General features: G+C 40.0%; 1 protein-coding gene across 1 annotated transcript; it reads right to left on the reverse strand.

Annotated features, from left to right (window-relative positions):
* Window positions 1-42: 42 nt before the first annotated feature.
* Window positions 43-15,605, reverse strand: LMLN (leishmanolysin like peptidase). The gene is made up of 17 exons (XM_036386668.2): window positions 15,450-15,605; window positions 15,033-15,130; window positions 14,903-14,933; window positions 14,344-14,426; window positions 13,765-13,882; window positions 12,740-12,918; window positions 12,016-12,121; window positions 11,674-11,768; window positions 10,829-10,946; window positions 9,944-10,051; window positions 9,142-9,218; window positions 8,443-8,553; window positions 7,600-7,732; window positions 6,846-7,005; window positions 5,930-6,060; window positions 4,775-4,985; window positions 43-4,203 (listed from the first exon to the last, which is right to left on the reverse strand). Exons 1-17 carry the CDS (start codon window positions 15,603-15,605, stop codon window positions 4,109-4,111), a joined length of 2,010 nt encoding a protein of 669 aa, XP_036242561.2. The 3' UTR covers window positions 43-4,108.
* Between the last annotated feature and the right edge of the window lie 542 nt (window positions 15,606-16,147).

Raw genomic sequence — 16,147 nt, forward strand, 5'->3', positions numbered from 1 at the left:
CAGTTAATCATTGTCACCTCTCAAAGAAAAGGACAAGAAGAATTAATATTCTACAGATATTTTATTGAAGAACAGTTTTTTCTTCTGTTGCATGACATACCTTTTTAAACAGTAAAATAAGGAAACTTTTACTCCGTAAATAACACAAATTAGCCCTTATATCTCAGTCCAGCCAAAATCTGTGTAAAATAGTTAGTTCTATATTTACATTCTGTACCAAAATAGGAAACACATGTTCAAGGTCAGCCACTTCTCTCAAAACAGTTGTTTTATCTCCAAGGTAAGCTTCACATTAAAAAGGCAACATTTGCACTTTGGAAGTCTGGTAATGTAAGATCCTGTTATTCAGTGCACAAACAGCCCCAAATCCTGCAGAGCAGTATATACATGCAGGCAGGCACCCACACATCCAAACAAGCTAAAAACAGGGCTTCAGTCTTGCAGGGAAAACACCTTGAGCTGCTCAGCTGGCTGAAAGTCACTCCTTGGAAATGTGGGGAAGGAAGGATGTACACCTCCCTCTCTACTGAATATCATCAAGCAGAAAGATGTGCAGGACAGGAAGATTTAAAAACAACTGGTCTCATAAGGGATTGTGGATATGTCTGCTCTCAGACATCAGTCTCCCCAGTTTATTAGAGCTCAGCAGAAAGAATGAGCTGTGTTGGACTGACAGTCAATTAATGGGGGATATAATTCAGTAATTAACCTACATCAAGGGCCGTGACTGTATCCCAAGACCTCAACTCATTTCAGAAGGAATGAATTGCTGCTTTTCCAGGTGATTCCAGCCAAAAGCTATCTTTCCTCCTGATAATTGCAACACTAGAAAAAATGTGTTCCTAAAAGATGACTTGCTTCAATTTCTAATTGAAATTATTTGAACTACTGGGACTAAAAAAAGACTGCAAGACTAATTTACTTCCCTAAGCAAACATGGAGTATTTTAAAAGAATTATAAAGTTAAAACTGTGGACACTATACACTGAAAATGTTTCTGTTACAGATGAGCAAACTCATGCATCTCAGCACAACTTCCAGGGCTCCTGCTGCCCAGTCTTCTCTGGTGGAAACACAAAGCTTAAATGGGCTGTATTTCCAAGTTTTCACACTTAAGAGATGCAATAGGAGGGACTGGTCATGTGTGGTCAGGACACCTAACACAGCAAACTCTGCTTTTATTTAAAAGAATTCTGAATTTTATGGCAGAAACTACACTCAAGGCTACATAACTGAGCTGCTTAAGCTACAATTTTAGCTGTGTTCTATACTCAAAAATGGCTTATGCTTCCTACTGTAGTAATTTTACTCTTAAAAACCTGAGACATGATTTGACTTAATTGATGTTAAGATCTGGAAGTTGACAGCAGGCTAAAAGCTGAATGCAAAGACAAACAGAACTGAGGTAGTCAGCTTTACTCAAATATTCTGTATGACAGCTACCAGTTCATTGCCACTTTAAGTTGACACATTCCCTGGCAGTTCCCACAAGGCTACAGCTGCTAGCAGCTGCTAAGCCACTGGTGGGATAGATGATGTTGCATTTTTCTGACTAAAGTACATTCCACGCCCGACCCCCCAAAGTCACGTCCAGTTCTGTGCCACAAAGAAATTACAACTGAAACCTCAGATTATTAAGGCAGTAGCAGTTTTACTTCACTGGATTCACTGATGCAGCTGCTTAGCAGGTACTGGTGAACCTGACCACAAGAGCTCTAACAGGCTGACAGATTTTTTTCCCTTTCAATACAAAGCACTACATCCCCTTTCTTTAATTAATGCATACAATTCAGAAGTAGGTAAGTATCAACTTTCTAACCCATCTTTCAATTAATTCTCAGGAAGAGAGATTAAAAGAAGAAAAGCCCTCAAGATAAACAACTGTGTAGAAGATAAAAATATTCAATTAAATATGACAAATCTCACACTTAGACAAACAGGAGACCAGCATATCAAATACTGAGCACAATAAATTAACACCAGTTAAAAAGTTTAACAGTTATAAAGTTAACCAGAAAGTTCAGACAGTGCAAACATTTCACAGTAAGAAAAAATAACCAGTAATTTCTTTTCAAGTATCAAAAGCGTTGTTGTTGAGTGATACCATTTCAACTGCATTATTGCACAACAGACAAAAAATACAATATCAACCTCTGGGACTTAAGATGTATTCTCAAACCTTTATGTTTTCCAGGTATCAGTTTACATTGACTGTTTTGTGGTTATATTAAAATAATTAGTCATCACTTATCAATCTGAATGTTTAGTAATTCAGTTTGTACAATTTTAAAGCCTTTGAGTCCTGACTTGTATTGCTTCTCCAAGACACTGATTTAAGGCTAGCCCAGGCCTTGTGTAATTCACAGCAAGCTTAACCTGCAGTTAGGAAGGAGAACTAGCCCAGTGCAAGGTGCTCTCAACTGTGATGTCTTTAGACAGTTTAAGGTTGCACCTTACTCTCTCAGCAGTGTCATAAGTTTCCTTAAATAAAAAAAAAATAATAATAAAAAAACCCAACAAAATCAAGTCCAGTAGGCACAAAGAATTTCTTACAATCATGATGGAAGTCCTATTATTACAGTATAATTGTACCTAAAGTTTTACTCCATCTCCCTGCTTTCCATTTAGGAAAAGGATCCAGTCACTGACAATTATAATGCCACAGAACATTTAAGAAGCAGAGTTATATCATCTTTCTCCCTATATCTGCATTTTTTAGTGCAATGGGTATGTCTGCCCCCTTAAATTTAACACTTTTCCAGGAGTGAAAACTGTCCTAAAACGACAGACAGTGGATTGAACCACAAAGAGTTTCTTTACCTCTGAACAGGATTATTTGTAAACACATTATAGTCAGAAATAAATAGAAATAAGAGTCCTATAGAGCAGCTGTCCTTACCTTGACAGATTTTACTAATTTCCTTCCTTTTATATATTTTGTCATCAAGTGATTAATTTTGTAGCAAGGTGTGCCCTCATGTGGCTCAAACCACCTGATTCTCAGCTTACTAAAAATACTCAAATAATCCATAATATTTACATGTCCAAAAAGAGTAGAGGGAAGAAAAAAAGAAAACAGATTAGGCTTTCCTTCCACATTCAATATAGTTTTTGGTCTAGAGACATCAGCATGATCCTGTAAGATTATAGCTGCCATTGCTACTGGTTTGCTCTTCAACAAGAAGTGAGAACACCTGCAGTAATATTCATACTAGTTTTGAAACAATAATGCCATTATTTGAGAAACAAATCAACAAAATAAAAAATAATCATAAATCCAATAAATCCTGTAAATCCTATCCCAAATTTACAGTATCAGTACTGAAATGCATTTGCCTGGCAAACTCTAGAGGATATTCAAATGTGATGTATTAAATTTCACAGTAGAACTGGCTAAATGAAAATGGGATTTCTAGACAGTCGCACTGGTTACCAGTCTGAAATTGCATTTTGTGCACGTAGGAAGATGTAATGAACCCCAAGAATTAGCTGCTTTACCTAGCATGAATTCTGAGAGGGCTCAAAGCTGCAGAATACAGTTGTGGAGGCATCTGCCAACCACTGGTTTATCCAATTACATTCTTTCCTCCCCCATAAATTGTAAGAATTAAAAAAACAAACAAACAAATTACCAGCCTCTTTAGGCCTTGGTTATCAGCAGTGATGACAACTGATTTTTACATGGCTTTTGACTAAACCACTGAGGTATATTTCCAGTTTGAGGATGCTTTGCTACCAATCACACAACAGACATAACAAAAAAACAGCCGTCAGTTCTATTACAGAAGAGTTCTCATTTCAAATCTTGACTGAGCTGCCAGGTAGTTTAAAACAGTTGGCAAAGTGGATCTTGTTACTGCGTCAAAAAAACCATAGGATGCAATTCAGGAAAATACTGGCACTTATTGAGATGACAAGGTAAATTTTCCTCCTCTCAAAATTCTACCTGCTTTTGTCAACACTTCCCTGACTACTGTGTGCAGCAATACTTGCCAGGGGAGATGAGGTTCAGCAGGAGAAAGCTGCCTGCTGAGACAGAACCTCCATGCTCCACAGCAAGGAGGGCAGCAGGATTATCTCAGAACTTCTTGTTGCCCCAAGCTCAAGTCTATGCGCAGAGAAACAATCCTGTTAGCAGGGGAACTAAGTTGGCCACCAGCAGCCAAAGGGTTACAACCAGGCTGGATGAGCAGGAGCATAAGTCTAAAATTAAAAAAAAAAAATACATTTAAAGACAAGATAAAATAACAAAGAGAACACTAAAAACCACCAAAAAGTTAAAACAAATTTCTTGACAAAACTTTAACTGGTATTTAGTGAATTCAGCTTTTTATCTTCCTCAAAAAGAAAACTGACTCTCATCTTTCTGCATTACAACATGAACATTATCAATAGGAAATTATACAAGTGAGAACTCACTTTCCACCAAGGTGATAATTTTTAGGATTGTAATAACAATATGGCCTTCAAAACACAGGTGAGATTTCCTGATAAATTCCCAGGCTAAAGCTAGATCTCTGGGATGATTACCAGAAGGAGATGTGAAATGAAGGCGTTATGTTTCAGACACATTTCTCCTGTGTTAGTCACTGTTCTGCACGACTGCACAGCAACACACAGGGCACCTTTCCTATTTCCTTTGCCTCCTACACCTAGGATCTTAAAATAGCCATAGCCTTCCTTTCCTGTTCCTGACAGTCAGAGCTGACACAAAGCTTTGACGTTTTCAGATATTTAATAACGAAGTTTGACTTCAGCAAAAAAGGCAACCTACCAATGGGTGCAGCTCTTGTTAAGTTAGAAGCTGGAGGATCCCTCTCTGGGGGACAGGAGTCACAGAAGTCTGAACAGACTGGGCAAATCAGATTGCCAACGTGTATCCAGCCATTCATCTGAATGCTCACAGTCAACACCTGGCCTGAGCGGCTGCACAAGTACGCAGTGTCCTTGACCCACACGTGCAGCCCTTGTGGAGAACAAGAAACCTTCAAATAAAAGAGTCAAGTCTGTATTATGATTTATTGCAGCATATGTCACAGTTGAGACAGCCACAATACACAGAATATCATAACACAATTACAGAAGGCTTCAACCCATTCAGAGTAACACCAGACCACTTCAGAAGGCTTCAGTGTCTGCCCTTCTTGTTCTTTAGCCCAGCCTTTTATCCCCTCATGTTGATGCACTGCACCTGTGTGCCCTCTGCTCCCTTTGGTGGTTGGTCAGTGCCCCTGGGCATCCATGGCTCATTGCTGTCAATGCTGTTCACCTGCTTCTCACAGCTGTGCCCACTGGGGATGAGGCTCAGTGAGGCAGCCCCACTCCCAATTACCACAAACTGTGCACCTACAGTGATTTATCAGAAGCACAGATTAAGTGCAAGATTTTTAATGCAATCTGGGCAACTACAAGATTCAGGAATGCTTCTTCAAAGCACTGACTATACTCTTTTTGTGCAATTATGCAGATCATCAGCTGAGAATCAGTAAAACTTGGCTTCTGCTAATGACCACTTTTCAGAGTTGTGCAGTTACTGAACGTGACACCTTTAGTGAGATTGTCCCAAAGAAAATGAGAAGTGACATGTGCACAGTGCTTTCCACCTCTGAAAAATCAGAGTGACTAATTAATATTAAGCTTCAACAACAGAACATTTCATATAAGTATTGCTTCTCAGCTGAGGATAAAGTGCCACGGGGTAAGACAGATGATGTCCCTAGTGAGACTGGAAGCCATACCAGCAGTCACACACTTAACTATCTAAATTACAGGCTTATGCTTGGAAGATTTTTTTCAAAGTGTGTTATATGATCCACAGATTACAATGCAAGTGAAAAATTCTAACAGTCACAACCAACATTTTAAGCCCGACTTTTCCCTTTAGGGTTTTTAAAAAAGAAAACCCACTAAAAATCCAACAAATACTTACTTGATAACATCCACTACCCCAGTCAGGGTAACTGAGTTTCCTCCTGCACTGTTCCATAACAAAAGCAGATTTCTGAATAAGACATACAGAGTTTGGTCCATATTTCTCTGCACCATAGTTTTTGGTAGGATCTAAGGTAGAAGGAATACACTGAATTACAAGTTAACCAGAGGAACAGAAAGCCCACATCAATTTAAAAGGCTATCTAATCAATGTCCCCACATGCAATTCAAGGTTTACTTTGGGAAAATTTCAGACCCTGAATTATTATCTATTTGGGAATTATACAGTCTTGAAAATAAGGTGGGAAGGAACACAAGATTTAAGAAACAAACAAAAAAATCAACTAACCACAAAAAAAACCCCACAATGAGTAAGCATTTCTATCAGAAAGTGGTTATGTTTACCCTCAGGGAATGCCAGCTGTGATTACTGGTTTGAGGGCAGAGGGTGTTTGTTTTTGACACAACTGCACAGGCAGGTAATATCCTACAGCATTCTGGAGCTCTGCAATACTGACCATGCATGCATTACACTAGGAGACAAGCCCATGTTCTGGTCACAAAGAGCCTGGCCTTGAACAAAATACCCACAAAGATGAAAAGTGCAATCACATTTCAGAGCCTCAATAAACAACACTTTCTCCCACCCCCATTCTTTGTCTTGTATTTGGGTCATTTGGGGTAGGTATCTGTTCACTCCTTATGCAATTCCTGCATTAGATATGTGAGTTTGCCTCAGGTGTACACAATAGCTGTGCTATGCTTCTTAGCACAGCACAGTGTTGACACAGCTGGTGGTGTGAAACCTCATGAGTGAAAAAATTCACATGCAATTAGTCTGAACATGCAGCGAGTCCATTCCAAATGAACAAATGCAATCTCTGCAAAACCACCCTGAAATCCTGAATACTGACCTGGCTGGTTTTCAATTATTCTACAGTCTGAACTGCGTTGAAATTCACCACTTAAATGCCAGCTGAACTCCTGACTAAAGGGACAATAGTCAGCAATTTCTACTGAGCCACCATAGTAAGGCAGTTCTTCTGCTGGTACTCCATTAAGATTGTCGAAGTACTGCAAAGCAAAATACAGTAGTGAAGCAGTTTGTGCAAAGGCAAAAGTACAGCTGTTTTTTTACATAGACCAAAGCACTACAGTTGCAAGAACATCAGCTGTTACTACTCAGGAATGCTATTAACAGCACCTTACAATACCCATGAACCAGATGAGCCAGAAGTATTTAAGAATACATAAATAATGCAGAGATTCACATCTGCATGCATCCAGCTTCTGTCCCTGATTCCCCTCTGTAATAATTACATTCTTTGGAATGTAAACAGAACAGATTTCTTAGTGTGCAGTGACAAAAGGCAGAAGACTGGGGGAAGAAATCCCTCAAACAAGATATTTTGGGGGATTCTGTTACATTGCAACATTTCTATCTGGTATTTGGCTAGATAGCAAAGCAACATAATTTTCTTTTATTAAGATCACAAGGGGTTTTTATCAGTCTTCCAATTCCTTGTAATAAACTAGATAGACATTTTTCACAGTATCTACTGTCATCTGATAGTTCAGAAGAAAAAAAACAGAAACAAATACAATCATCAGGCGGCAAAGCTCAACAATGAAACGCTTCAGTTATTTGTAAAGTAGGATCCATTATACCTGATATTCCTGAGGTAACTGCTTTGGAAACTTCTGCAAGTTGCACACTGCTACTGCTCTTTGGTCCTGTCTGCAGGTTAACTGCAAAGGATTACTCCTCAAAGTGTTGCAGTATGGACTGATTAATTGCTTCCTCAAAAACAAAAAGCAAGCCAACAAAACCAGAATAAAAATCACATCAGATCAATTAAACTGCTTTACAAAAGCAGCCTGCCAAGACTGCTCCCATCCTCCCCTAGACTCAGTCAATCACACAAAGAAGCACTGACCTCTTCTCTGGAGGCTTGTTTTTCTTATTTGTCTGGTTTTGACCTTTCTGATTTAAAGAATATCAAAAGCCAGCAAACAAAGTTACAATGCATTCAGCTATTTAGTTTTAATGACACAGCTTTGTAAATTTTAAAGAACAAAAAATATAAGCAAAACAGGCCCACTATGCAGCTGTGTCCTAGAAATGTTTGAGGATTGTAAAGAACAAACAAGGTTGTAAGGAACAAACATGGCAGGCTGTGTTGTGAAGATGGCTATCATCTCCTTCAGTTGCTTTAAGCCCAGCAAAATGACACAGGCAGCATTCCCAATTAAAAGGGACAAAATAAGAAGGCAAACACTTTTAGAGTAAGTCCTACCTGTCCTCTCTAAAGTGCACCCTTCTCATGTGTAAATGCATTCTACACCACTAGCCTCTGTATTTACTGTAATTGGGTGGGATGCAGGGCAGCATTCCTTTTTGATCTCTACCAACTTCTACCTCTTTTTACTGAGTTACATTTGAAGGACAAATGTAAACAAGCATCAGGGTTTCCTCTTTATTTTTAATTTTTTTTAAGACTGTATTCTTACTTTTGTCTCTTCTGGTCAATCCAGAATTTGCAGCTCTTCATTACAAAGTCACAGCCTTTATTGCGTCCCCAGTCTAATTTCTCTGCCATGCTGTAATTTGCTTTATACCATCTGTAAAGGTATTTTGAAATGAGAATATAGTTACTTCAAAAATTACTGTTCTGATTAATAAAACAGCAGTTCAAAGAATTTCATATTATGCCTTAAGGTTTTCAAATTAAGAAAAAGGGAAACTGCATCCCCTTCTGCCTATAGGAAAATACATTATGACTTCACTATTTTTCGAGTCACAATGAACTAGAAGAAAACTTTGTGATCTGCAAAGGAACAATGCATATGGAAAGATGAAACCTGAGTCAATTTCTGCTTTCTATCTGCAAGAAGAACTGAAAAAAATAATCAATATGTATTGCTGCAATTATAAGAAGACTTACATTAAAGAAAAAGTAAATGCTACAAACAGCACTTTGGATTGCAATGCCTGGCTTTTTAAGGCTAGATTAAAAATGGGTTTTGAAACATGTGAAGAAAAAGTAACATACAAGTTATGATTCCTTGTCTAATTTAAAGCTAATTATACTAATCACCTACTCTGCTGCAGAGGAATAAGCACAAGTGCATCAATTTGAAATAAAATCAAGTACAATGCAAACCAAACACAAATGAACTAAAACCCACCCTCCCATTCTCAATTCTTACCCGGTGTCTTCCATTAATGCTAAGGTGATCCTGGAAAAGACTCGATTCTGAGTGTGGGATCCAGTCATTGCTTCATTCTGAAAGTTACCAGTTATGATTGGTAAGCCACTCAAAATCATTATTGTAAGAAAATACTTCTTAGGGAAAAGCATTTTATTTCTGTTCTCTTTTTACTATTGACAATCAAATCCCATACTCCTTCATAAAAAGACTGTCCTGAAGCATTTCCCTTCTTGTTTACCTCACTGCATAAAACAATGACTAGATAACGTAACTCTGCCAAAAATATCACACAGTGCTAAGTTACAAATAAAAATTAGCTTAAATGCCAAGAGGGAAATAAGTGTTTCCTTGGTCAGGCAAGGTTCTGGAGGAGCCAGGGCAAAAGCTAAAGCCAGAGCATGTGAAAAAAGATGAAGTCAAGGTAATAAATAGAATGATGAGGTATTTAAGAGGCAGAGGGCAACAAAACTCAATTGACTAAAAGGAATAACCCCTTTGCCCTGAAACAGGAGCAAACCTTCTCAAAAGGGTAAATGGCAGACAGGAGTAAGAGACATTTAGCTTTTCATTAACACTTGATCTCATACTTTGAGATTTAGCAAGAAGGCTAAAAGACAGATGTATCTAGAAATTGGACCTCTAAATATTTAAATATCGAGTACTGTTTGTGATGTATTTCAATGAGGTTTGATACTCATGCATTTTCAAGGCTCCAGTAGGTACCACAATAAACCTAAAAATCAAGGCACAGGGAGCAGACATTTCCATGTTCCCTTCCATTCCTAGTATCAGCAGATACCTCCAACAATCTCTTCTCCCAGTGATTGAGTTCAGTACCCATGCCACCTTGATTTTCAAGCTCCATTCCTTCTAGAATTGGACAATTAAAATGTTTTCGGGCTTCTTCCTAGAAAGAAAACATTTCAACACAACTCTCAAAATACTGAGATGGATACCCATGTGCAGTCCTAGTGCTCTAGAATTACCTATTAAAAGTATTTCAGCATTTCTTTTTCTACTATTTTATTTTCTACTCAGAGGCTGACTAGGCAAGCAGCCCAACAGCAAGGCTATCATACTATCTACTCATCTCCTTGAAATAAATGAGGAAAACCAGGGACAATTAATCCATGTTTGCTCTATATACTGTCTTAGATTTAAAACAAAAAGATTATTTGTGGCCAAATGCGATTAACACTATGACTTATTTCCAAATCCAATTTGTTAACACTTGAGCATATGTTCTGCTGAGGGCACAAAGAGAGAGTCTGACTCGTGGGAAGCAAGAAAGATTTCCAAAAATCCTTGAGGAATTTCTTTTTAAACATGATAAAATATTAATATTAAAGGAGCGGGAGGTGTCTTAAGTCTGTAGGAAAACACCTAAAGACTAGGATTAAGGAATTTCTTCAACATCTGTTCTGCTTAACCTTTTATAATTTACCTTCCAGTCATTTCATTTCCCTTCATTTTCTCTTACTGTGTCAATTTATTTATTTCATACTGTCTCTCACTCATTTTCTACTTTACTTTAGCTACACCCTCTCAATTACACAATGTTAATGGCACGGGCTTTGGGCCATGCTTTCAGGGAAGAGCATTCTTCAAGAATAAGAAATATTTATGACTCCAGAATGTCCTGGCAACCTTGGCACACAAAGCTTGAAAGGTAATGCACACTTACGATGACCCGAGGTGTCACCAGAAGATGAACAGCATGGCGCAGCATTTTGCCACCACGTACGTCCCACAGCCTCACTGCTTTATGAACAACTTTATTGCTCCATTGATACAAACCTAGGCTGTAAGGAGAAGGTTTGGTTACAAATCCTTCCCACAAAGACATGTTACTGTGCAAAGATCTAACTCCATAAGAAACAGAATCGTGGATAATCTCTATACTCCCTCATGCTTTCTGAATTTAAACATTTCATTATACAGCATTTCTCCTTTTTAAGATGTGTTTATTAGACACACAACTGATTTAACAAGGCAAAGGAAGATTAGTTATAGACTCAAGGCGCATTTTCTACAGTTACCAAAAATGTAAGAAATTAAATAAAACCCCTCAGTATTGCTATTGTAACAAAAAGCTCTCTACCCTTCCATCTCCTAGAATAATATCTACAATACCAACTAAAAAATGAAAAAAAGAATGCAAACTGCTAATTCTGTAACAAATCAGGAAATTCACATAGCAGATTTCACACATCAGATGTTATGCAGAGCCATATATCTTAAAAATGAACTGCACTGACATTAGGCAGCATGGATAATTGTAAGGCTTAACTTCCAGCCTTCTGATAAATAAAATCCTGTCTTAGTTTATAGTACATGTGGATATTTTAAGTCCTTAATAACAATGTAAAGAAAGACTAGAGAGTCACCACACACCACTGTTTGAACATTACAAAGGAAAGGCACTCTAATAATGGAATGAAGTTGGGTTTTTAACAGGGAAGAATACATCCTGAAAAAGCAACGTGAAAACATCCTTCACTGAGAGTACCAAGAGGTCCAAAAAAATACCTTTCATTAAAAGGAGGAAGTCCATCTGCATATCTTGGTGTCAAAGGTTTTCCATCATCATCACGATAAAATGCAAACAGTCCAGCAGAGAAACCCTTCAAGTCAAAAAACAAGCACATGGAAACCTTTGGTAAGACATTCATATACAAAGTCAAACACCATGAAAGAGTCCCCACACCCACCAGAGACACCCTGGAAGTACAACACTCCAAGGCAATTAACACAGATTGAAGGAGGCAAAGCAAGAGCTTCTCTCCACCAAACATCCTTCTCTAGGCAACAAGCTGGAGGCATGTGAGCAAGCAGGCACTCATTTCAGGGCAGCATTTTACCAACCCTTACCAATGCATGGATTATCTCATGTTTCACTGTAGACAACATGCCAACAAATTCCTGAGCTTGTGTTGAAATCATGTTTGGACACAAGTTAGCATATCCTGCTATTGGCCTGGAAGAGAGTTTTAAAGGTAAATGGTTTTTGGAAAAATACTACAAAATTCAAATAATTATTCATTTGAAGCAGCAGAAGACTTAAAGAAGATACAGACTAATGTAAAAATATGTCCTTCCCATTAATTTATAAAAATCTGTTAACAACACAATGACTAGTTTACTGTTGGTATGGGGAGTGGTGGGATGGGGTCAATCAATTTCTATATTCAGTATTCTGCACAGGTGTCAGTGACAAGGGACCTGAATTTTAGGTAAGATCCTAGGGGAGGTACAAAGACTGTGACAGTAACTACAACTGAATGGAAACAAAATATAAGTAGGAACTTGCATTCTTTAAGTGTGTGAAATCATTACATTCACCTTAAGAGAAACAGGATCTTGAGAAAAAGTTTAGGCATTAACAGTGGAGGATCAGCTCTGAGTCCTGTGCCTCAACTCTGCAAGTTAAGCACTATTTGATGGGTTTGTGATTTTACATAAATGTAGTGCTTGTCCATGATGACTCCTCCCTTGTTATACAACAAAGGCAAACACAACCAAATTCCACATTCAAACAATCAAGAAACTTGAAAGCTTAATTAAAAAGAGAGTTTGCAGCAGAGGGAATACTTGCCTGTCCATTTCAGCTTCCAGTTGGCAGTAGGCTGCATATGCAATGATATTTTCATGGCCACACCTGTCAGTAGTGAGAGCACTAACGTAGAGCACAAAGTCAGCATCTCGAACCCCCTCCTGCTCGGGGGAGCCCGTGGGCCTGCGGTGCCAGTCGCTGTCATTGTACACCCTGCATTGCTGTACAGTGTGCAAAGGCAACTATTAAAATACTTCACTTATCACCAACATTTTGCATGACACAATTCAATTAGCTTGAAGCCAAGAATAAATCCTAATAGACAGCAGAAATAAGACACCCTGTGAAGAGCAGCAAACAAAACCAGAGCCAAGGAATAACTTTCAAATGACTAACTCTTATGATTTATTAGACACAATGAAGGTGGCAGCTTTAAAGAAACAAACAAACAAAAATCCAAGCTTCCCAGGATTAGCACCCCACATTTCTTATAAATTAAAAAAAAATCTTGGCTCACAAAATTAGTATACATAAGTAGTAACAGCATTTCTCATGTAATCTTTTTTTTTAATGATACACTTGAAACTTCCAAGTTAAAGAAAAAAACCCAGAAATCTACTGATCACATGCTGTAGTTGAATCAAGAAAACAAGTCTGAAGCACTTCTTGCACCATGCTCCTGAGTCAGTGGATAAACTCTTCAAAAAAGGTCTTAAAAAATCAACTATTAACTCTGTGAAATTCCAACTCATTGACCAAGGTGAATAACAAAGTGACTAACGGCAATTTAACAAGCTCCAAATCTCATCCTCTCCTTGCAGGCCATTAGAACACAGGCTCAGGAGACAGTAACCAGTTCCTGTTTTTTTTTTTTAATTTGAGTTTGAATTCAACAACATAAACTACAGAAACTCACACTAATTTAAGTTTTTCTGTTCTTTCATTCAGACTTACTGATGTCCAGCAAACAGGTCACTTATGCACAATGACCAATATTCACTTTCTCATTAATTATCATACACAGTAATATTTCAAAGATTAGGAAACACTTGGACAGCTGAGCTTACCTGGAGGTGTTTCTCAGGAACTATAACTGGCCCACACCTTGTATGGTCTGCACAGGCTTTTTGGCAATATCTGTGAGGGTCAGCTTTCCTCCTTAAATATTGGTTTGTCACACATTGCCTTCAATGAAACATGAGACAGTCAAGGCTTTTCTTTTTAAAAGGAACTACAGAATAGCCTTACAGAACTCTGTTGGTACTTGATATAACTTGAACAGTGAAAATTGTTAATTACCTTACCAAGGAAGACATAATGCTTCCAGTTGTTAATGGAGCATCCACAGGCTCAAACAGAGATTAGAACCAGGCTCATAAATGGGGGTACGCATAAAAGAAAACTGGCAGCACGTGTAGCTTTGAATATCTACAATTTCAGTATTTCAATTGCTACAACAAATGCAGGTGTTGTTTGTGGAAGACTGGCAGATTTGTAAAAGAGCATCTGCCACTGCCACTGGATCAGATGGGTCACTGATCTGATTCAGCAGGGCATTTCCTACACTCTAATCTTCTTTTAAAGGCTATGCAGCACAGCATTAAATATCAACTATAGCAAGTGATTTTCATCAGACTTTCACAAACCTGCTTAGCAATATAGCACCGGCAGATTTGCGCACTTGAAATGTTTTCTCCAAGTAAGATATAGCTTGTGGGAAGAGTTTGTTCTGAAAAGAGCAAAAATCAGAGTCACCCAGTAGCAGTGCAGACACACCTCACCCCAAAGGCATTAACCACCAAGTTACATAAAACTTGCTAGATATTCTGGTATAGCACAATAGGGGAAAGCCTGACACTCTCAGAAGTTCAATTATTACGAACTTTGTTTCAGTATTTCCATATGTTGTTATTGGAATGAGAAAATGGGAAGGAAAATAGTATTAATTAGAATGTACAGCTTCAAAGAGGCTTTTGGAAACTATATACACATTTCTCACTAATACATTTGTACCTTGGGATATAGCAAACACCATGCAGCAGAACTCTGGAATTGTTATGGAGGTATAATCTATACACAAAGCTTTGGTTTCCTGGACTAGGGGAATACTAAATTGCTGGCATTCAAGGTTTTAGTTAAACCGGCCTTAAACTTAATTTCATCTATATTACATACAAACTAAAAGGGGAAACAAATATAACATACCTTTATAAGGTGTCTTTTCTCAGGCAGCAAACTATATTTAAAAAGCAAAACAAAGGAGCTTTAGTTCACAAGGTTTCCATTCTCAGCCATAGGGAAAAAAAAAAAAAATCTGCCACACCATTATACTCACTCCTCAACGCTTCTGTCATACACAATCTTAATTCTTAGCTGTTGATCCACGTTTCTCTTCGAGACGTGATTTTCCTTTAGAGGAACTTGATAGACGACCTGGCAGGGAGAGGCACGAGGCGGGATGAGGCAGCTCACCCGGACCGACACCGCGGCCCGGCCTCGGCTCCCTCTCGCCGGCAGCACCGCTCCGTGCCGGCCCCCTCCAGCCCTTCCCGACCCTTCCCTCGCCGCAATGGGATGCTCCGCGCCCGCCCGCCGTCCTTAGCGCCCACAGCCGGGGCTGCGGGGCCAGACCCGGCACAGCCCGGCCCGGAAAAGCCGAGAAGGGACGGATCCAACAGCGGGAACGGCCAACAAGGGAGCCCCTGCCCTCTAACACCCCTCGCGGCCGCCTGAAGACCCCCGGCCATCCCACCTGGTCGCCGGTGGGTACGCGATGGTGACAGGAGGAGGAGGCGGAGGTGCAGAGCGGCAGCGGCAGGAGCAGCAGGAGCCCAGCGGTGAAGGCCGCGAGCGGCGGGCGGCAGCAGCGGGTAGACCAGGCGCGCCCGCCGCCCGGCTCGGCGGCCATCTTGGAGTGCCCGTCCGCCGCGTCGCCATGGCGGCAGCGCCGGGGGAGCGGCCTCCGCCAATGGGCGGGCGGGGCGGGAGCAGAGGGCGCTTCTGATTGGACGCGGCGCCGCGAGAGGCGGGGCCAGGAGCTGAGGGGAGGCGGTGGCGGACGCGGGCGGTGCAAGGCCGGAGTCACAGGAGCGGGAGGGGGGGACAGGAGCCCCCTGAGGGCCACCGCTAAACCATGCCCCCGGCGCCACATCCACACGGCTTTTGAATGCTTCCACCGCCTTCCCGGGCAGCCCATTCCGATGCTCCACCACCCTTTCTGTGAAGGAATTTTTACCAATGCTCTACTTAAATCCTTGAGGCCGTTTCTTATCCTGTCGCTCGTAACCTGGGAGAAGAACCTGCCCCCACTGGCTGAAACCTCCTGTCAGGGCGCTATGAGAGCGATAAGGTCCACCCCGAGCCTCCTTTTCTCCAGGGTGAGCCTCCCCAGCTCTGTTCCCTTCTCTGGACACACTCCAGCACCTAAATCACTTTATTGTCTTTATTGCC

The sequence above is a fragment of the Molothrus ater genome, chromosome 7, assembly GCF_012460135.2.
Source record: "Molothrus ater isolate BHLD 08-10-18 breed brown headed cowbird chromosome 7, BPBGC_Mater_1.1, whole genome shotgun sequence".
NCBI lineage: Eukaryota > Metazoa > Chordata > Aves > Passeriformes > Icteridae > Molothrus > Molothrus ater.

Excerpts from the sequence above, each read along its gene's own strand:
- LMLN (XM_036386668.2), bottom strand. The coding sequence starts at position 15,605 with ATGGCCGCCGAGCCGGGCGGCGGGCGCGCCTGGTCTACCCGCTGCTGC. Across the intron at positions 15,131-15,449 it reads GCGTACCCACCGGCGACCAG|GTCGTCTATCAAGTTCCTCT; the intron begins GTGGGATGGCCG and ends TCTCCCTGCCAG. Across the intron at positions 8,554-9,141 it reads GCATTAATGGAAGACACCGG|ATGGTATAAAGCAAATTACA; the intron begins GTAAGAATTGAG and ends ATACCTTTACAG.